This window comes from Pleurodeles waltl, chromosome 3_2 (genome assembly GCF_031143425.1).
Source record: "Pleurodeles waltl isolate 20211129_DDA chromosome 3_2, aPleWal1.hap1.20221129, whole genome shotgun sequence".
NCBI lineage: Eukaryota > Metazoa > Chordata > Amphibia > Caudata > Salamandridae > Pleurodeles > Pleurodeles waltl.
In genome coordinates this window covers 50,037,448-50,054,445 of record NC_090441.1, presented here as the reverse complement: position 1 = coordinate 50,054,445, position 16,998 = coordinate 50,037,448, and the positions used below count along the sequence as shown (strand labels likewise).

General features: G+C 45.1%; 1 protein-coding gene across 4 annotated transcripts in view; it reads right to left on the bottom strand.

Moving 5' to 3' along the window:
- TAF15 (TATA-box binding protein associated factor 15) overlaps window positions 1-16,998 on the bottom strand; it is a 368,603-nt gene that overhangs the window by 79,057 nt on the left and 272,548 nt on the right. For all 4 annotated transcript variants that reach the window (XM_069226735.1, XM_069226732.1, XM_069226733.1 and 1 more), the window contains one exon: window positions 3,497-3,626. In XM_069226735.1, coding sequence (XP_069082836.1) covers window positions 3,497-3,626 — 130 coding nt within the window. The remainder of the gene's footprint in view (window positions 1-3,496; window positions 3,627-16,998) is intronic.

Below are 16,998 nucleotides of genomic sequence, written 5' to 3'. Positions count from 1 at the left end.
CTCACTTCAGAAGTAAATACCATTGCAGGTAAGTACTTAGCATAGACATCAATGTAACTTTCTTTCACTTTAATCGATTAAACAGTTTTTAAGAAAAGAGAATAGCTATTTTGAAAGTGGACACAGTGCATTTTCACAACAGTTCCTGGGGAAGAAAAAGTACAGTTTTAGAACACCCACCACCAGCAACACGGAACCAGCCGGGTGCAGAGGTCAAAGTTGAGCAATGTTAACGTGGGCTCCTATGGAGACAGGGGGTACTCGGAATTTCGTCTGCTAGCAGGTAAGTACCGGTGGCTCGGAGGGCAGACCAGGGGGGATTAGAGGAGCACTGGAGGAGCCCCAAGTAGGCACCAATCTCACACCCTCAGCGGCACTGGGGCAGCCGGGTGCAGGGTGCAAACAGGGCATCGGGTTTCCAATGAAACTCTATATGGGACCCCAGAGGTCACTCAGGCACTACAGGTGAGGTCTGAAGGGAGGGTGGGGAGGAGAAGGGGTGTCTCAGGTACACCACCAGTTGGACAGGGAAGAGGGCCGCCAGTTGATTGTCGCTGCACCAGGTGTCAATTTCTCCAGGGGCTGCGGGTGCAGTGGGTCCTTTGGCATCAGTTATATTTGCCCAGGACAGTCGTGTTCAGGGGGGTCCTCGGGATTCCCGCTGCATGCATCGTCATGGAGGGGTGGAGAGGTCAACCCACGGTGGGCACTTGGTCACTGTCGCTGGAAAGTCCTCTCTGGTCGGTTGGGCCACCTGGACTCGGGTCGTGGGCGTCAGGTGTAGAGTGGTTTAGGACTCACGCTGCTAGACTGAGGTGGGAGTCCTTTAGAAGAGGTTTCTTCTTGGGACAGGGTCGCTGTCCACGGGAGTTCTTGATCCTCTGTGATGCAGGCAGTGCTCTGGAGGTTTCTCAGAGGTCGCTGGACCTGCAGGACAGGTCGCCTTTCTTCTGCAGGTTCTTTAAAGCAGGAGACAGGCCTGTAGGGCTGGAGCCAAGTCAGTTGTCTTCATTCCTTCTCTGCTGAATATTCCGCTAAGCAGTCCTTCTTGTGAGGTCGTCAGGAATCTGACTAGGTTTGTTCAGGGAGTCCTTAAATACAAGATTTAGGGGTGTTTTAGGGGTCAGAGGGCAGTAGCCAATGGCTACTGTCCCTGAGGGTGGCTACATCCTCCTTGTGCTCACTCCCTTTGGGGAGGGAAGCACATTCCTGTCCCTACTGGTCCCTGTCCTCCAAACCAAGATGGAGGATTCGGCAAGGAGGGGGTCACTTCAGTTCTGGACACCTTAGGGGTGTTCCTGGCTGAGGTGGTGACTCCTCCTTGTTTTTCCTAATTATCCCTCTGGACTTGCCGCCAAAAGTGGGGCTTTGTCCAGGGGCTGTGCATCTCCACTAGCTGGAGTGCCCTGGGGCATTGTAACAGGAAGCCTGAGCCTTTGAGGCTCACTGCTAGGTGTTACAGTTCCTGCAGGGGGGAGGTGTGAAGCACCTTAACCCAGTTCAGGCTCTGTTTCTGGCCTCAGGGAGCACAAAGGTTATCACCCCAGGGGGGCCAGAAACTCATCTCTCAGTGGCAGGCTGGCACAGACCAGTCAGTCCTGTACTGAAGGATTGGGTAAAATACAGGGGGCATCTCTAAGATAATAAATCCAACACTGGCATCAGTGTGGGTTTATTATTTTGAGATGTTTGATACCAAACGTCCCAGTATTAAGTGTAGCCATTAAGGAACTGTGGAGTTGGTTTTGCCAAACTCCCAGACCATATACTTATTATGGTCACACTGTACTTACAATGTCTAAGAATGGACTTAGACACTGTAGGGGCATATTGCTCATGCAGCTATGCCCTCATCTGTGGTATAGTGCACCCTGCCTTAGGGCTATAACGTGTGCTAGAGGGGTGACTTACCTATGCCACAAGCAGTTTTTTGTGTGCATGGCACCCTGAGGGGGATGCCATGTCGACTTTGCCTTTTTCTCCACACCAACACACAATCTGTAATGGCAATGTGCATGTGTTAGGTGAGGGGTCCCTTAGGGTGGCACAACACATGCTGCAGCCCTTAGGGGCCTTCCCTGGTCACAGGGCCCTTGGTACCACTGGTACCTTTTACAAGGGACTTATCTGTGTGCCAGAGGTGTGCCAATTGTGGAAACAATGGTACCTTTTTAGTAAAAGAACACTGGGGCCTGGTTAGCAGGGTCCCAGCACACTCTCAGTCAAGTCAGCATCAATATCAGACAAAAAACAAAATGTGTGTGTGTGTGTGTGTGTGGTGGGGGGTGCGTAACTGCAACAAGGGCCATTTTCCTACACACCGTGTAGTATAAATGTGGGCTATGCTCATCTCTTGGGGAAGGGGTGGAATGAGGTAAAAAAACAAAAGCCTGAACTTTCACCTCATTGGCTGATGTTCATATTCAGGTTGCTTCAAATAAAGTGGGGGTGCAACTAAACAAACACTTTTGTTGAGGTCTACGTCCTTTTTCCACAATTTATTATTATTAGTGGGGAATACCAAGCTTACAGAAGGGCAATGACACAAGCATGTGATTATACGAAAGATCCAATGGAGAATATTGTACTCATCATATGTACGAGAACACAATCAAGCCATCCCAGTCCTATTTATATCCCATTACTTAGAAGTGCACAGAAGCATGGATAGAACTGTACTTATAGATAAATGACTGTTTTGGGAGTATTAATGTTTGAATTATTTCAGAATGCAGTGACATGCATGCATCAGTCAGATAAAAACACCACCATGCCAGGAAGCCCCACTACCAATTCAATATTCAAAGCTTATTCAACTCTTTTAAACCCTTCTTTTGCAAACTCCCAGTCATTGCAAAGCAAGGGTGTGGAGCCCTACTTAGCATAAGCTTTTCAACCTGACCACTAAGGAGACAGATAAGAATAGGAGTACAGTGTTCTAGTTATCCACACACGGAGTACAAGGGACATGCACATCTGCATATCAAGTTTTCAACTTTTTCTTCACCATGACAACACACCTACTTAATCTAAACTCTTGGGACTTGTCTAGGTCTGATAGTAATTTTCCTAACTGGACTTAACCATCCCCCATCATCCTGTTATACTATATAAACGTGGAAGCCGAACCACTTCTTGCACAGATACTGCTGAAAGTACTTGCACAAGGTTCCATAGAACTGCTATGATGGCAGATGCCATGTATTACGGGAACGGTTAAACCTGCTTTTCAACACTTTACCATTATAGCTCTTTATGATCCAGGACAAACAGATAATGTCTTTTTATTAGCCTGGTTTGGTCTTTACAGTATCTTTTGTTTTAGCTGCAATGTTATTTAAGTGGATGTGTCTTCTTTACTTCAAGTGATGAGTCCAAAGCTATTAAGGTGTTAGCCTAGGATACCTCAACCTACTCAGAGGTTATTTTTAAGTTTCCAGTTGGGGCTGTGAAACACTATTTACAAACCTACAGACAAAGGCACAGAACCACTTACCATCAAACCAGTCGATGGCTGCTTTTGCAGATGGTGGATCATCAAATGACACTGTTGCTTCTCCTTTTGATTTGCCGTTTTGTTTGTCAGAATAGAGATTTATCATGGGCTGGCCAGTCTTCTTGTTGGTCTAGAATGCACAACAAATATTTAGTTTATTTTTTACACAATGACCTCTAAATAAAACAAAAATAAATAAGGCATGATCCCATTCCTGCAGTTCTTCTCTTTCTCTCTTACTCTACTAACTCTGGTGCACACTTGCAGATACAAATATTTCCTTTAAACACAATAATAAAAAGTTCACACAAACTGGTAATTATTCTTCAAGCTAATGTGTCACTCTCAATCACAGAGCATCCCGTATGACCTGTGAACTACTTGGCCACAAATTACTGCACATACTCTCAGTCAACTGACTAAAATACAATTCTCAACCAGTCTTATTTGCAAACATTTGGGCTGCACAAACCAAAAGTCCATGCTGGTCTGCAGTGCCCTGGGGGAGTGTGTAGAGGATGCATGGAGCCTGTTAATATGCTTTCCAAAAATTCTGTGAATAAATGCAGAGTGCCCTGTGTAGGGAGGTAGCCTCTTTCTAGCCTTGTTACCCCCACTTTCGGCCTGTTTGTGAGTGTGAGTCAGGGTGTTTTCACTGTCTCACTGGGATCCTGCTAGCCAGGGCCCAAAGCTCATAGTGAAAACCCTTTGTTGTCAGTGTGTTTGATATGTGTCACTGGGATCCTGCTAGCCAGGACCCCAGTGCTCATAAGTTTGTGGCCTGTGTGTGTTCCTTGTGTGGTGCCTAACTATCACTGAGGCTCTGCTAACCAGAACCTCAGTGTTTATGCTCTCTCTGCTTTTAAAATTGTCACTACAGGCTAGTGACTCATTTTACCAATTCTCATTGGCACACTGGAACACCCTTATAATTCCCTTGTATATGGTACCTAGGTACCCAGGGTATTGGGGTTCCAGGAGATCCCTATGGTCTGCAGCATTTCTTTTGCCACCCATAGGGAGCTCAGACAATTCTTACACAGGACTGCTAATGCAGCCTGAGTGAAATAACGTCCACGGTATTTCACAGCCATTTTCACTGCATATAAGTAACTTATAAGTCACATATATGTCTAACCCTCACTTGGTGAAGGTTAGGTGCCAAGTTACCTAGTGTGTGGGCACCCTGGCACTAGCCAAGGTGCCCGCACATTGTTCAGGGCAAATTCCCTGGACTTTGTGAGTGCAGGGACACCATTACATGCGTGCTCTACATATAGGTCACTACTTACATGCAGCGTCACAATGGTAACTCCAAACATGGCCATGTAACATGTCTAGGATCATGGAATTGTCACCCCAATACCATTCTGGTGTTGGGGGGACAATTCCATGCATCCCCAGGTCTCCAGCACAGAACCAGGGTACTGCCAAACTGCCTTTCCGGGGTCTCCACTGCAGCTGCTGCCAACCCAGCAGACAGGTTTCTGCCCCCCTGGGTCCTGGGCAGCCCAGTCCCAGGAAGGCAGAACAAAGGATTTCCTCTGAGAGAGGGTGTTACACCCTCTCTCTTTGGAAATTGGTGTGAAGGGCTGGGGAGGAGTAGCCTCCCCCAGCCTCTGGAAATGCTTTGATGGGCACAGATGGTGCCCATCTCTGCATAAGGCAGTCTACACCGGTTCAGGGATCCCCCAGCCCTGCTCTGGTGTGAAACTGGACAAAGGAAAGGGGAGTGACCACTCCCCTGACCAGCACCTCCCAGGGGAGGTACCCAGAGCTCCTCCAGTGTGTCCCAGACCTCTGCCATCTTGGATTCAGAGGTGTTGGGGCACAATGGACAGCTCTGAGTGGCCATTGCCAGCAGGTGACGTCAGAGACCCCTCCTGATAGGTGCTTACCTCTTTCAGTAGCCAAGCCTCCTTTCTTGGTAGCCAAACCTCCTTTTCTGGCTATTGTGGGCCTCTCCTCTGGGCTATTCCTCGGATAACGAATGCAAGAGCTCACCAGAGTTCCTATGCATTTCCCTCTTTGACTTCTGCCAAGGATCGATCGCTGACTGCTCCTGGACACCTGCAAAACCGCAACAAAGTAGCAAGAAGACTACCAGCAACATTGTAGCGCCTCATCCTGCCGGCTTTCTCGACTGTTTCCTGGTGGTGCATGCTCTGATGGCTGTCTGCCTTCACCCTGCACTGGAAGCCAAGAAGAAATCTCCTGTGGGTCGACGGAATCTTCCCCCTGCCAACGCAGGCACCAAACTTCTGCATCACCAGTCCTCTGGGTCCTTCTCATCCTGACAAGCCTGGTCCCTGGAACACAGGAGCTGGGTCCAAGTGTCTCCCACAGTCCAGTGGCCCTTCTGTCAAAAGTTGGTGGAGGTAAGTCCTTGCCTCCCCACACCAGACAGCAAACCTGTGTACTGCGTGATTTGCATCTGCTCCGGCTTCTGTGCACTTTTCCAGGACTTCCTTTGTGCACAGCCTAGCCTGGGTCCTCCTCCTCCAAGGGGCGACATCCTGGTCCTTCCTGGGCCCCAGCAGCACCCAAAATCCTCAACTGCGACTCTTGCAGCTAGCAAGGCTTGTTTGCGGTTTTTCTGCCTGGAAACACGTCTGCAACCTCCAGCACACCGTGGGACATCTTCCATCCAAAGGAGAAGTTCCTGGCCCTTTTCGTTGTTGCAGAATCTTCGGCTTCTTCCACCCGGAGGCAGACCTTTTGCACCTTCATCCGGGGTTTAGTGGGCTCCTGCCCCCCTGGACACTTTTGTGACTCTTGGACTTGGTCCCCTTCCTATCAAGGTCCTCAGGTCCAGGAATCAGTCTTCAGTGTTTTGCTGGTGCTTGTGGTTCTTGCAGAATCCCCTATCATGACTATTCTGTCCTTCTGGGGTAGTAGGGTAACTTTACACCTACTTTTCAGGGTCTTGGGGTGGGGTATTTTGGACACCCATACTGCTTTCTCACAGTCACAGCGACCCTCTACAACCTCCCATAGGCCTGGGGTCCATTTGTGATTCGCATTCCACTTTTGGAGTATATGGTTTGTGTTGCCCCTAGGCCTATGTCTACCTATTGCATCCTATTGTGATTCTACATTGTTTGCACTACTTTTCTTACTGTTACTTAACTGTTTTTGGTTTGTGTACATATATTTTGTGTATATTACTTACCTCCTAAGTGAGGGTATCCTCTGAGATACTTTTGGCATATTGTCACTAAAATAAAGTACCTTTATTTTTAGTAACTCTGAGTATTGTATTTTCTTATGATATTGTGCTCTATGATATCAGTGGTATAGTAGGAGCTTTGCATGTCTCCTAGTTCAGCCTAAGCCGCTTTGCCATAGCTACCTCTAACAGCCTAAGCTGCTAGAAACACCTCTATTCTACTAATAAGGGATAACTGGACCTGGCACAAGGTGTAAGTACCACAAGGTACCCACTACAAGCAAGGCCAGCCTCCTACACCCTCACTGTTCAGAAAGTGATTTATTCTGATGCTTGTGGAGCAGCAAACAACATGTTTTAGAACAAGGAGGTGCCTAGTTCATAATAAATGTACTACTGTCCTTCCTCAAATTCAAGAGCCACCCAAAGACTAAGAGAAGCTCAGCCCAAAGACCTTGAAAAATTACTATGACTCTGTTGAACTTTTTTTGCTTATGCAGGGTCATCCCCAATCGTTTTGCCTCCTGCCTCCTATTTTTTCTGACCTGTTGCTGTTGGCTTTTGAACTCTGAGCACTTTACCACTGCTAACCAGTGCTAAAGTGCATATGCTCTCTGTGTAAATTGTATGTAATTGGTTTATCCATGATTGGCATATTTGATTTACTAGTAAGTCCCTAGTAAAGTGCACTAGAGGTGCCAGGGCCTGTAAATCAAATGCTACTAGTGGGCCTGCAGCACTGATAGTGCCACCCACATAAGTAGCTTTGTAATCATGTCTCAGACCTGCCACTGCAGTGTCTGTATGTGCAGTTTTAACTGTAAATTCGACTCTGCAAGTGTACCCACTTGCCAGGCCTAAACCTTCCCTTTTCTTACATGTCAGACACCCCTAAGGTAGGCCCTAGGTAGCCCCAAGGGCAGGGTGCAGTGTATGGTTAAGGTAGGACATATAGTAATGTGTTTTATATGTCCTGACAGTGAAATATTGCTAAATTCGTTTTTCACTGTTGCAAGGCCTGTCCCTCTCATAGGTTAACATGGGGGCTACCTTTAAATCTGATTAAAGTGTATATTCCCTTTGGGAGCGGATGGACATGTGGAGTTTGGGGTCTCTGAGCTCACATTTTAAAAATACATCTTTTAGTAAAGTTGATTTTGAGATTGTGTGTTTGAAAATGCCACTTTTAGAAAGTGAGCATTTTCTTGCTTATACCACTTCTGTGACTCTGCCTGTTTGTGGATTCCCTGTCTGGGTCAGTTTGACAGTTGGGCTGGTTGCACCTCACACTAGACAGTGACACAAAGGGAGCTGGGGTGTGGCCTGCATATCCTGATGAGCCAACTGTGCTAGGAGGGAAGGGAGCAGTGGTCACTCACACCTGAAAGGGCTGTGCCTGCCCTCACACAATGCAGTCTCCAACCCCCTGGTGAGTGTCTGGGGCCTGGCCTGGGCAAGGCAGGCTTTCACATTCCAAAGAGACTTTACTTTGAAACAGGCCTACTTCAAAGGGGAAATTGGGTATAAAAAGGGCACCCAAAACCACAGACTTTAGAAAACACTTCTGGAACCAAGAGGAACCTCTGCCTGGGGAAGAGTTGAATAGCTGAGGAAGAGGAGCTGCCCTGCCTGTGACTGTGCTTTGTGGAGCTATCCTGCAGTTGCTGCTTCTGCCAGAGTAAGAGGGCAAAGACTGAACTTTGTGTGCCTTCCATCTTGAGAAGAAATCTCCAAGGGCTTGATCTAGAGCTTGCCTCCTGGTGTTTGAAGTCTCAGGGACAGCAAAGACTTCTCTCTGCCAGCACCTGGAGTCTCTGGAGAGACTCCTACTCTGCCCTGTGGTGCCCATCCAGTTCCTGGGACCCTGAAAGGAGAAGCTGGCAGCCTAAGGACAAGAAAAACCACGCACAGAGCGCTGTGCGGGGAAAAGATTGATGCAAATCCGATCTGCGGCTGAGAAAAACAATACACCGCCAGCTCTGCAGCTGAGAAACGATGCTCGCAGGAAACGCGACCGAAGAATTGACGCACGGAGCAGGAGAAACGACGCACAGCATCGCTGACGGAGGCTGGGAGATCACAACCTGCGTTGCAGGATTTTCGGATCATCGTGCGGCTGGATTTTCGACTCACGTACCGCCATGCGGAGTTATTTTTGACGCACACCTGCCCATGCAGGGTTATTTTTGACACGCACCAGGTACATTTTCACTTTAGCAGCGCTAGTGTGTTTTTAAAATTCCTAAAGACTCTTTTTGATTTTTAATTGATAACTTGACTTGTGTATCGTGGATTTTTGTCGTTTTGGTCTTGTTTTATTTAGATAAATATTTTCTATTTTTCTGAACCTGTGTTGTGGCATTTTGTAGTGTTTTCATTAAGTTACTGTGTGTGTTGGTACAAATACTTTACACCTAGCACTCTGAAGTTAAGCCTACTGCTCTGCCAAGCTACCAATGGGGTAAGCAGGGGTTAGCTGAGGGTGATTCTCTTTTACCCTGACTAGAGTGAGGGTCCTTGCTTGAACAGGGGGTAACCTGACTGTCAACCAAAGACCCCATTTCTAACAGACTCTAACCATGATCTGCATATGAAGAGTGGCTTGCAAATATTAATGTCCCTACTTGAACATGAAATTATATTAACAATTACTCATCAACCTATAGGCAGAGATAATACTAAGGTGTCTTTATAACACTACAGAGAAAATTTGTCCTTATAGGAAATATAGTGCACTGATAAAGGATAAGATTGATAAGGGAGACTTTCATAGAATTAATGAGATACAAGATTAGCTGATCCATCAATTACTGACATAGATAATGTGGTCATTTCTTAGTAGGATATATAGACTAACAACTAGGTCAGTGGAAATGTATCACTACAATACAGCGCAAGTGGGAAACTTATAAAGGTGCTCTATCCACATGTAGGTGGGCAGGCAATTATCCCATCATGTCAGTCAAATAACAATTATGGTACAATCTAGGAATAAATACTTAAATAACTTTCTTCTAATCCTGTCTCTTTAACATTACTCCACATCTCCCTACAAGAAGGAATAAAGGGTAAAACAAGAATGTGGTTACGCTAAAAGTAGATTAGACTTTACAAAAAGAATGCATTTCAGTATTAGTACATCAGGAGTACTCATACGCTCTTATTCAAGGTTCAATCCATATAGTGTCCAAATCTGTAATTTAATTATTTGTCTGGATTCCACCTGATTCAGTACAAGAACTTTGCCACTCCCCTCCCACACACACTATTTGGACTCCTCATGGTACGCTCAATGGCACAGAATTGTAGCAGATCACAACTGGTACTGTGAAATTCACAAAAATATCTGCCAACTAAGTATTTTCTATCTATTTGTTTTAGTTGCTTCTTAGATGTTCCAGGATTTAAAAAAAATTTTTTTTACTTTACAGGAAATTCTGCGATCCCCATGAAATTCATCTGACCTTGACAAGTGAGTACAGATGGTAAATATTCAGTATTGCATGTAATTAGTTTAGAATCTTTTTTTCTCCTGGCTGGTAATTCATATTCACTGACGCTTTTGACATTTTTACATGCCTTAAAATTATAGCATGTGTAAAACCATTTATGTCGGAAACCAAACTGTCATCCTTTTAGGTCACATTAAAGTAACTGTTCTAAATGATCTTTAAGGGATTTCGTTCTTCTATAGGTAACAGCTGGCTTATCAGGGAGATCAGCCACAATGATTGGGTCACTTTGATTTTTAGGATTTTATAGCGTTCATGTGAACGGATAACGTGCAATTATGTTGCCTGATTCATAGTCCTTATCCTCTCAACTAGCTACTGCATAGCTCTAATGTGATATCCTCCATACCAGAATCCCTTCACTATGCCTGGTTTGCTTCTTCAAAAATGTTTACTTGATTATTGCTTCTCCTTGTAGCATCAGGTCGCCGCACAGGATACTCCATTTGAGTTTGGGTCGATAATTGCTGCGTGCAAGGAAAGGAAAATGTTACTTACCCGGTGGACATTGGTTCGTGGCACGTAGTGCTGTAGGTTCACATGCTTTGCATTATCCTGCCATCTAGTGTTGGGCCGGCAGTGCTACAAGTTATTTATCTTAGAAGATGTTTTTTTGGAGTCACAGGATTGCTTTCTCGCAGGCAGGTGAGAAAGAGGAATGAGAAGGAAGTATAGAGAAAGAGATGTCCATGCAAGTGTATCTACATATATACAAATATAAGGTCATTACAATGGCCACAGGCGTCTGGGGAGGAGGCAGGCATGTGAATCTACAGCACTACATGCCACAAACCGATATTTACAGGGTAAATAACATTTTCAGTTTGATGGCATGTGTGGCTGTAGATACATAATGTGTGCATAGACAGTAAAGCAGTCCTTCCAAAATGTGGTGGTTAGCCTGCAGGAGTTGCAGTTGTCTGAAAAAGTGTTTTTAGGACATCTTGTCCTACCTTTGCTTGCTGTCGTGCTTGTACATCCACACAATAATGTTTTGTGAATATGTGTGGTGTAGACCAAGTGGCTGCTCTGCATGTTAGATAAAGGAATAATTCCCCAAAAAGCCATAGTAGCACCTTTTTCCTAGTGGACTGTGCCTTAGGAGTTTGTGGCAATGGTATATTTGTCTAAGCATAACATGTTTGTATGCATTTAACAATCCATCTAGCTATGCCACCATCTGAAATTGAATTACCCTTGACTGGCAAAGCAAAAGCCACAAAAAGGTGTTTTGTTTTCTTATACTATTTTGTTCTGTCAATATAGTACATGAGTGCCCTCTTTTCGTCTAAAGTGTAGAGTGCCTTCTCTGTTACTGAATCAGGTTGTTGAAAAAACTGGCAAATCAATGGTCTGATTGATATGAAATTGAAATACCACTTTTGGTAGGAATCTTCGATTTATGCGAAGGACTATCTTATTTCCATGTATTTGAAAGAAAGGTTCTTCTAAAGTTAATGACTGGAGCTCAATGACATGTCTAAGTGATGTGATTGCAACCAGAAAGGCTACCCTCATGAAAGGGGCTGAATAGGACATGAGTGGAGTGGCTCAAATAGAGGTCCCATGAGTCTAGTAAGTACAATGTTAAGATTCCATGATGGAACAGGTGGAAGTCTAGGTGGAATTACCCTTTTAAGTCCTTCCATGAAAGTTTTAATAACAGGGATTCTGAGCAGGGAACTGTGTTCTCTATTTTTAAGTATGCAGCTATAGCAGCAAGATGTAATCTGACTGAACTATAGACCACATTGACTTCCTGCAAATAAAGCAAGTAGAAAATAATTTCTTGGACAGATGCCTTAATTGGATCAGTGTGTTTGGACTGTCAGTAGCAAACAAAACACTTCCATTTTGCTGCATAACATGCTCTATTTGTCGCTCTGCGTGCCTCCTTCAAAATTTCCATACATTCGGGAGATAAATTAAGATAACCAAATTCTCTGACTTCAGGAGCCATATTACTAGGGCGAGTGACTTGGGGTCCAGTGTGAGAAGATCTGGCCTGTTGGGGAGCTTCTCGTGAGGAACTTGCAAGAGGAACAGAAGTGTTGTGAACCAAGGTGGACATGCCCATGTGGGTGCTACCAGTATCATAGTTAGTGATGTCTGTTTAAGGTTGTGAACCAGAAATGAATTGGAGAGGTGGAAGAGCGTAAGCAAATGTTCACCCATGGAGCATTGCTCTTGGAGAGAGAGAGGGTACCTGGACGCGAAGTTTGGGCATTTTGCGTTTTCTTCTGTGGCGAAAAGATCTATTTGAGGATTTCCCCACCTTTGGAAGTATTTTTTAAGGATCTGTGGGTGGAGTTCCTATTCGTGGACTTGTTGAGGCATCCTGCTGAAGAAGTTTGCAAAGTTGTCTGTCCCTGGAAGATACTCTGCCAGTGGGTGAATGTGGTGGTGATGAACCCATTTCCATATTGTTTGTGCCAGTTGTGATAACCACTGATGAGAAAGACCTTGCTGTAGCTGACGCATTTGGAGTCTGGCATAGGATACGATAGCAATGCAAGATGCCATCTTTCCTAAGAGCCACATGACAGTTTTAACTGTGGGAGTGTGATTCTGTTGAAATTGAGGAAACAGATGCTGGAAGTTTTGTACCCGAGCTGCACTGGGGTATGTTAACCCTAACTGAGGGTTGGGAATGGCCATTAGATATGATTAAATCTGGAGAGGTTAAAGATGAGAAATTACAAAGTTGACAGTGAATCCTAACTTGTGAAGAAGGGTCACTGTAATGTGTGTGTGGGACTGACACTGTTGCAACATGCTGGCTTTGATAAGCCAGTTGTCTAGGTATTGGAAGACATGAATCTTTTGTCATCTGAGATGTGCTGCTACATATGCTAGGCATTTGGTAAATACCCTGGGAGCAGTTGTGACCCCAAAAGGTAGAACTCTGAAGTGAAAATGTTTGCCAGTAATCACAACTCTTAAATATTTGTGGTGTGCTGGACGGATGGGAATGTGGAAGTATGCATCTTTGAGGTCTACAGCTGTTACAAAATCTCCCTGTTGAAAAAGTGGAATGAAATCCTGAAGACTGACCATGTGAAAATGTTCTGAAATAATGTATAGATTTAGGGGCCTGAGATTTAGGATGTGTCTGAGTGACCCATCCTTTTTTGGAGTGAGAAAATAAAGTGAATATACTCCTGTTCCTTCATATTGGGGTGGAACTGGTTCTATAGTCGCCTTTGAAAGGACAGCTTATTCATCTTCTTTGAGGAAAATTAGGTGTTCTTGAGATAACCGGTGTGTGAGACGAGGGATACTGGGAGGTGTGGTTGTGATTTTCAATCTCTCTATGGAGTGGGTGACGCAAAAAATCCTCTTTGTGCCTATGACTAAAGAGCTCCCGTGGCCTTAGCAGTTTGTGTCCTTTTTCTTTTTTTTTTTTCAATTTTTCCAGGGTGGAATCAACTTGTGGACCAAAGAGGTGTTCTTTATTGAAGGGCATATTTAAAACTGCTTGCTGTACTTTTGGCTTAAAACCAGAGCAACTAGCATGTCTTCTGTTTAGAACGCTTCTGTTCATGCCTCCTGCTGCGGTATCTGCAGCATCCAGCACACATCTAATAGAGTTGTCGGCAATGGTTTGCCCCTCCGACACAATTTGTTGGCCACGTTTGCGATGCTCCTCTGGAACATATTGGTGGAGCTCCTCCATTTCATCCCAGTGAGCTCTATCATACCTAGAGAGTAGGGTTTGGGAATTGGCTATCCAGTAATGATTAGCAGCTTGCGCAGCCACTCTTTTACCTGCCACATCAATATTTTTACTCTCTTTGTTAGGTGGGGGGGGGGGGTGTCTCCAGTGGCTTGGCTATTAGCCCTTTCCACGCCGGTAGTAGCCACTATAGAGTCTGGCGATACTTGTGATCTGATAAATAAAGGGTCAAAAAGTGCTGGTTTGTATTTTTTATCTACCCTTGGCATTATTATTCTTGAATGGACAGGCTCTTGGAAAATGTTGCTTGCATGCCGCATGATACTGAGCGCATATGGAGATATTGGGCGTCCCTGTGTGTGGTGGCGTGTCAAAAAGAAAAGCCTGTTCAATAGCATTCTCATGTAAAGGTACATTATGGTATGCAGCTGCCCTAGCAATGACTGGTTGGTAGCTGGTATTATCTTCTGGAGAGGAAACAAGTATGGATCAGTATTAATAACCATGTTGGGATCCGGATCTGGTGGTATGTCCTCTAAAGAGTGTCCCTCAAATAATAGCGAACCTTGTGGAGTATGGTCTCCCTCAGTTGGAAAAGTGGGAGAATGAGGGGGAGAAGAAGTAGGAGGAAGACAACCAAGTTCCTCTGTGAAAACAGTCTTTTCCTTAAGGAGTTTATTTAGGTGGTGGTGTCCAGTGCCTCCTGAAAGGTTAGCTTCCTTTTAAAAGTAACTGTAGGGGAAGCTACAATTCGTCCGGTGCCTTTTTGAATATATATTTTGCACTGTCTAGCGTCCATTGTCTCAAATATGGGCTGAATAGGCAAAGGCGTGGAGGAGGAGTGGCTTGTGTCCAAATGCTCTGAAGGAATATGTTTCTATGTTTTCTGCGCCAAAATTTTCAGTCTGATTTTCTTCGGTGCTGAACGCTGATCCGAAGATTGTCTACTTGAAACTAATGCGTTGAGTGGCTAGTACCTGGTGGTGGATTGTCAGACCGAAGGTGAGGGAGGTCGGAGCTGAAGATGCAGCTGCAGTCTTTGCAGCTTTCAGTGCTGAGTCGATGGGCGTGGCATCAGAAATGTCGTTTTGAGACTGACCATGGCTTGAATGCACTAGTGGTCCAGTGACTTCGGTATGGAGTCTTTTTGGAGTTTTTGTGGTAAGAAGTGGGGCCACTGTATGCACGGTTTGCGCTGAGGTCAGTTCTTAGCTCTCAACGCCGGATTGAACATCTGAATCCGAGTCTTGGATAGAGACGGCTTCCTGGTGGTGCTCCTCCTGCGCACGTTCTTCCCCAAAAATATCCGGGGGTGCGGTCTGTAGATCTGGGTGCCATCTCTCGCCTACAAGCTTGTCAGTCTCGGAGAGTCTCTTGGAACAGAACGATCAACACGCCTCACAGGTAGCCTCTAGATGGTCTGGCGAGAAGCATAAGTTAGACAACTGATGACGATCAGTGTAAGGATATTTGGAATGGCACTGAGGGCAAAACCGAAATGATGTCCATTCCATCGGGCTCACATTCTCTTCAGTGCCAAAGGTATCAAGGCCTAACGGCCCGATGGGCCTCCCGCACCAGCCCAAAGGACGTACGATGGAAAAAACTGGAACCGACAAGTCAGAACGGTTGATGTGAGAGTGAGAAAACCAGATTGAATGTATAATACTATTGAATAAAAAAGACGGAGGGAACGTCTCAGACCAAGTGAGTCAAAGACAGAGTGAAGAACTATACGTCTGAATTTGACGGTGGAGCGTAAACAATCCAACAAAGAACTCAATGCCCATGCGCAGTATCACCGAGAGGGAGGAATCGCTCAATTCCATGACTCCAAAAACATCTTCGATGAAAAACAAATTGGAACACTGCACACCCAAAACAAGATGGCAGGATAATGCAAAGCATGTGTATCTACAGCCATACATGCCATTGAACACACTGTTCCCAGCTGTAGGCTTAGGAGTTTCTACTTTGTCCTGTATTTCTAATAATACATCCAAAAACCTGATTCTAGTGGGTGTATGTTCATGGTTAATGTCAGATTGTATTAATTACTGTTTAGATTACTAACAAATTCTTTGGCTGTTGTTTCATGATCATTCCAGAAGACAACGAGTTCATCAATATACCTCAGCCATAATAATACTCTGTGAAAGGTTATGTATACTGCGAAACCACCTACTCCACCCACCTGCCCATATAGTATTTGGTTTCTACATCAACAGGATGACATGGGACTGTTAGTATACTGTGTTTTATTTCATAGTAAATGTAAAAACATTAATTTATTGAAGTCGCTCTTGACATGCAGATCATGATTAAAACCATAGTAACTACAGACCCAACTCCACATAGTTCTATTTTCACACTGAGAGGCCCTTGAAATTGATGTAGGGCAGTATAAAATCTATTGTGAACAAGGTACCTAATTGTACTGAAACACGTTAATGTTTGTTGCTCTAGCAGAATACATCTCACACACACAATTCATTTTTAACATTCATGCTTTAACTGGCTTTATCCAGCAATTTTCTTCCAGACAATGGCTTATTTATCTTGATATTTTTTGTAATTCTGTCTAGGTGCGTCACCATTCAGAATCATTTCCAATGTTTGTTATCTTATGTGGATTTGTAGAGCGTGGTTAATTACCCATGAGGGTATCCAGGAGCTCAGTGGGGCAAGCCTGAGGGGGATGAGGAGATCATGCTTCATTTGTCTGGAACAGCCATGTCTTGAGTTTCCTTCAGAAGTCCATTGCAGGGGGGGGGGTGGGGGGGAGAGGTTTTGAGCTGCTGTGGGAGCTCTTTCCAGGTGTTGGCTGCAAGGTTTGAGAAGGCGCATCCTCTGCTTCTGACCTTCTTCATGTGGGGGAGGTGTGCTCTTGCCTAGGACCCAGATCAAAGGTGTCTGGTGGGTTGGGTGAAGTTGAGGCAGTGACTGAGGTAAGCTGGGCTGTGTTGTGGAGAGCTTTGTAGGTGTGGGTGAGGAGCCTGAACTTGCATCCTTCTCTGAGTGGGAGCCAGTGGAGATTGTTGAGGTGTGGGGAGATGTGGCAATTTTGTGGGATGTTCAAGATGAGTCTGGCACTGTTCTGGGTGGTTTGGAGTTCTCTTAGATTTCGATGTAGAGTTTGTGTAGG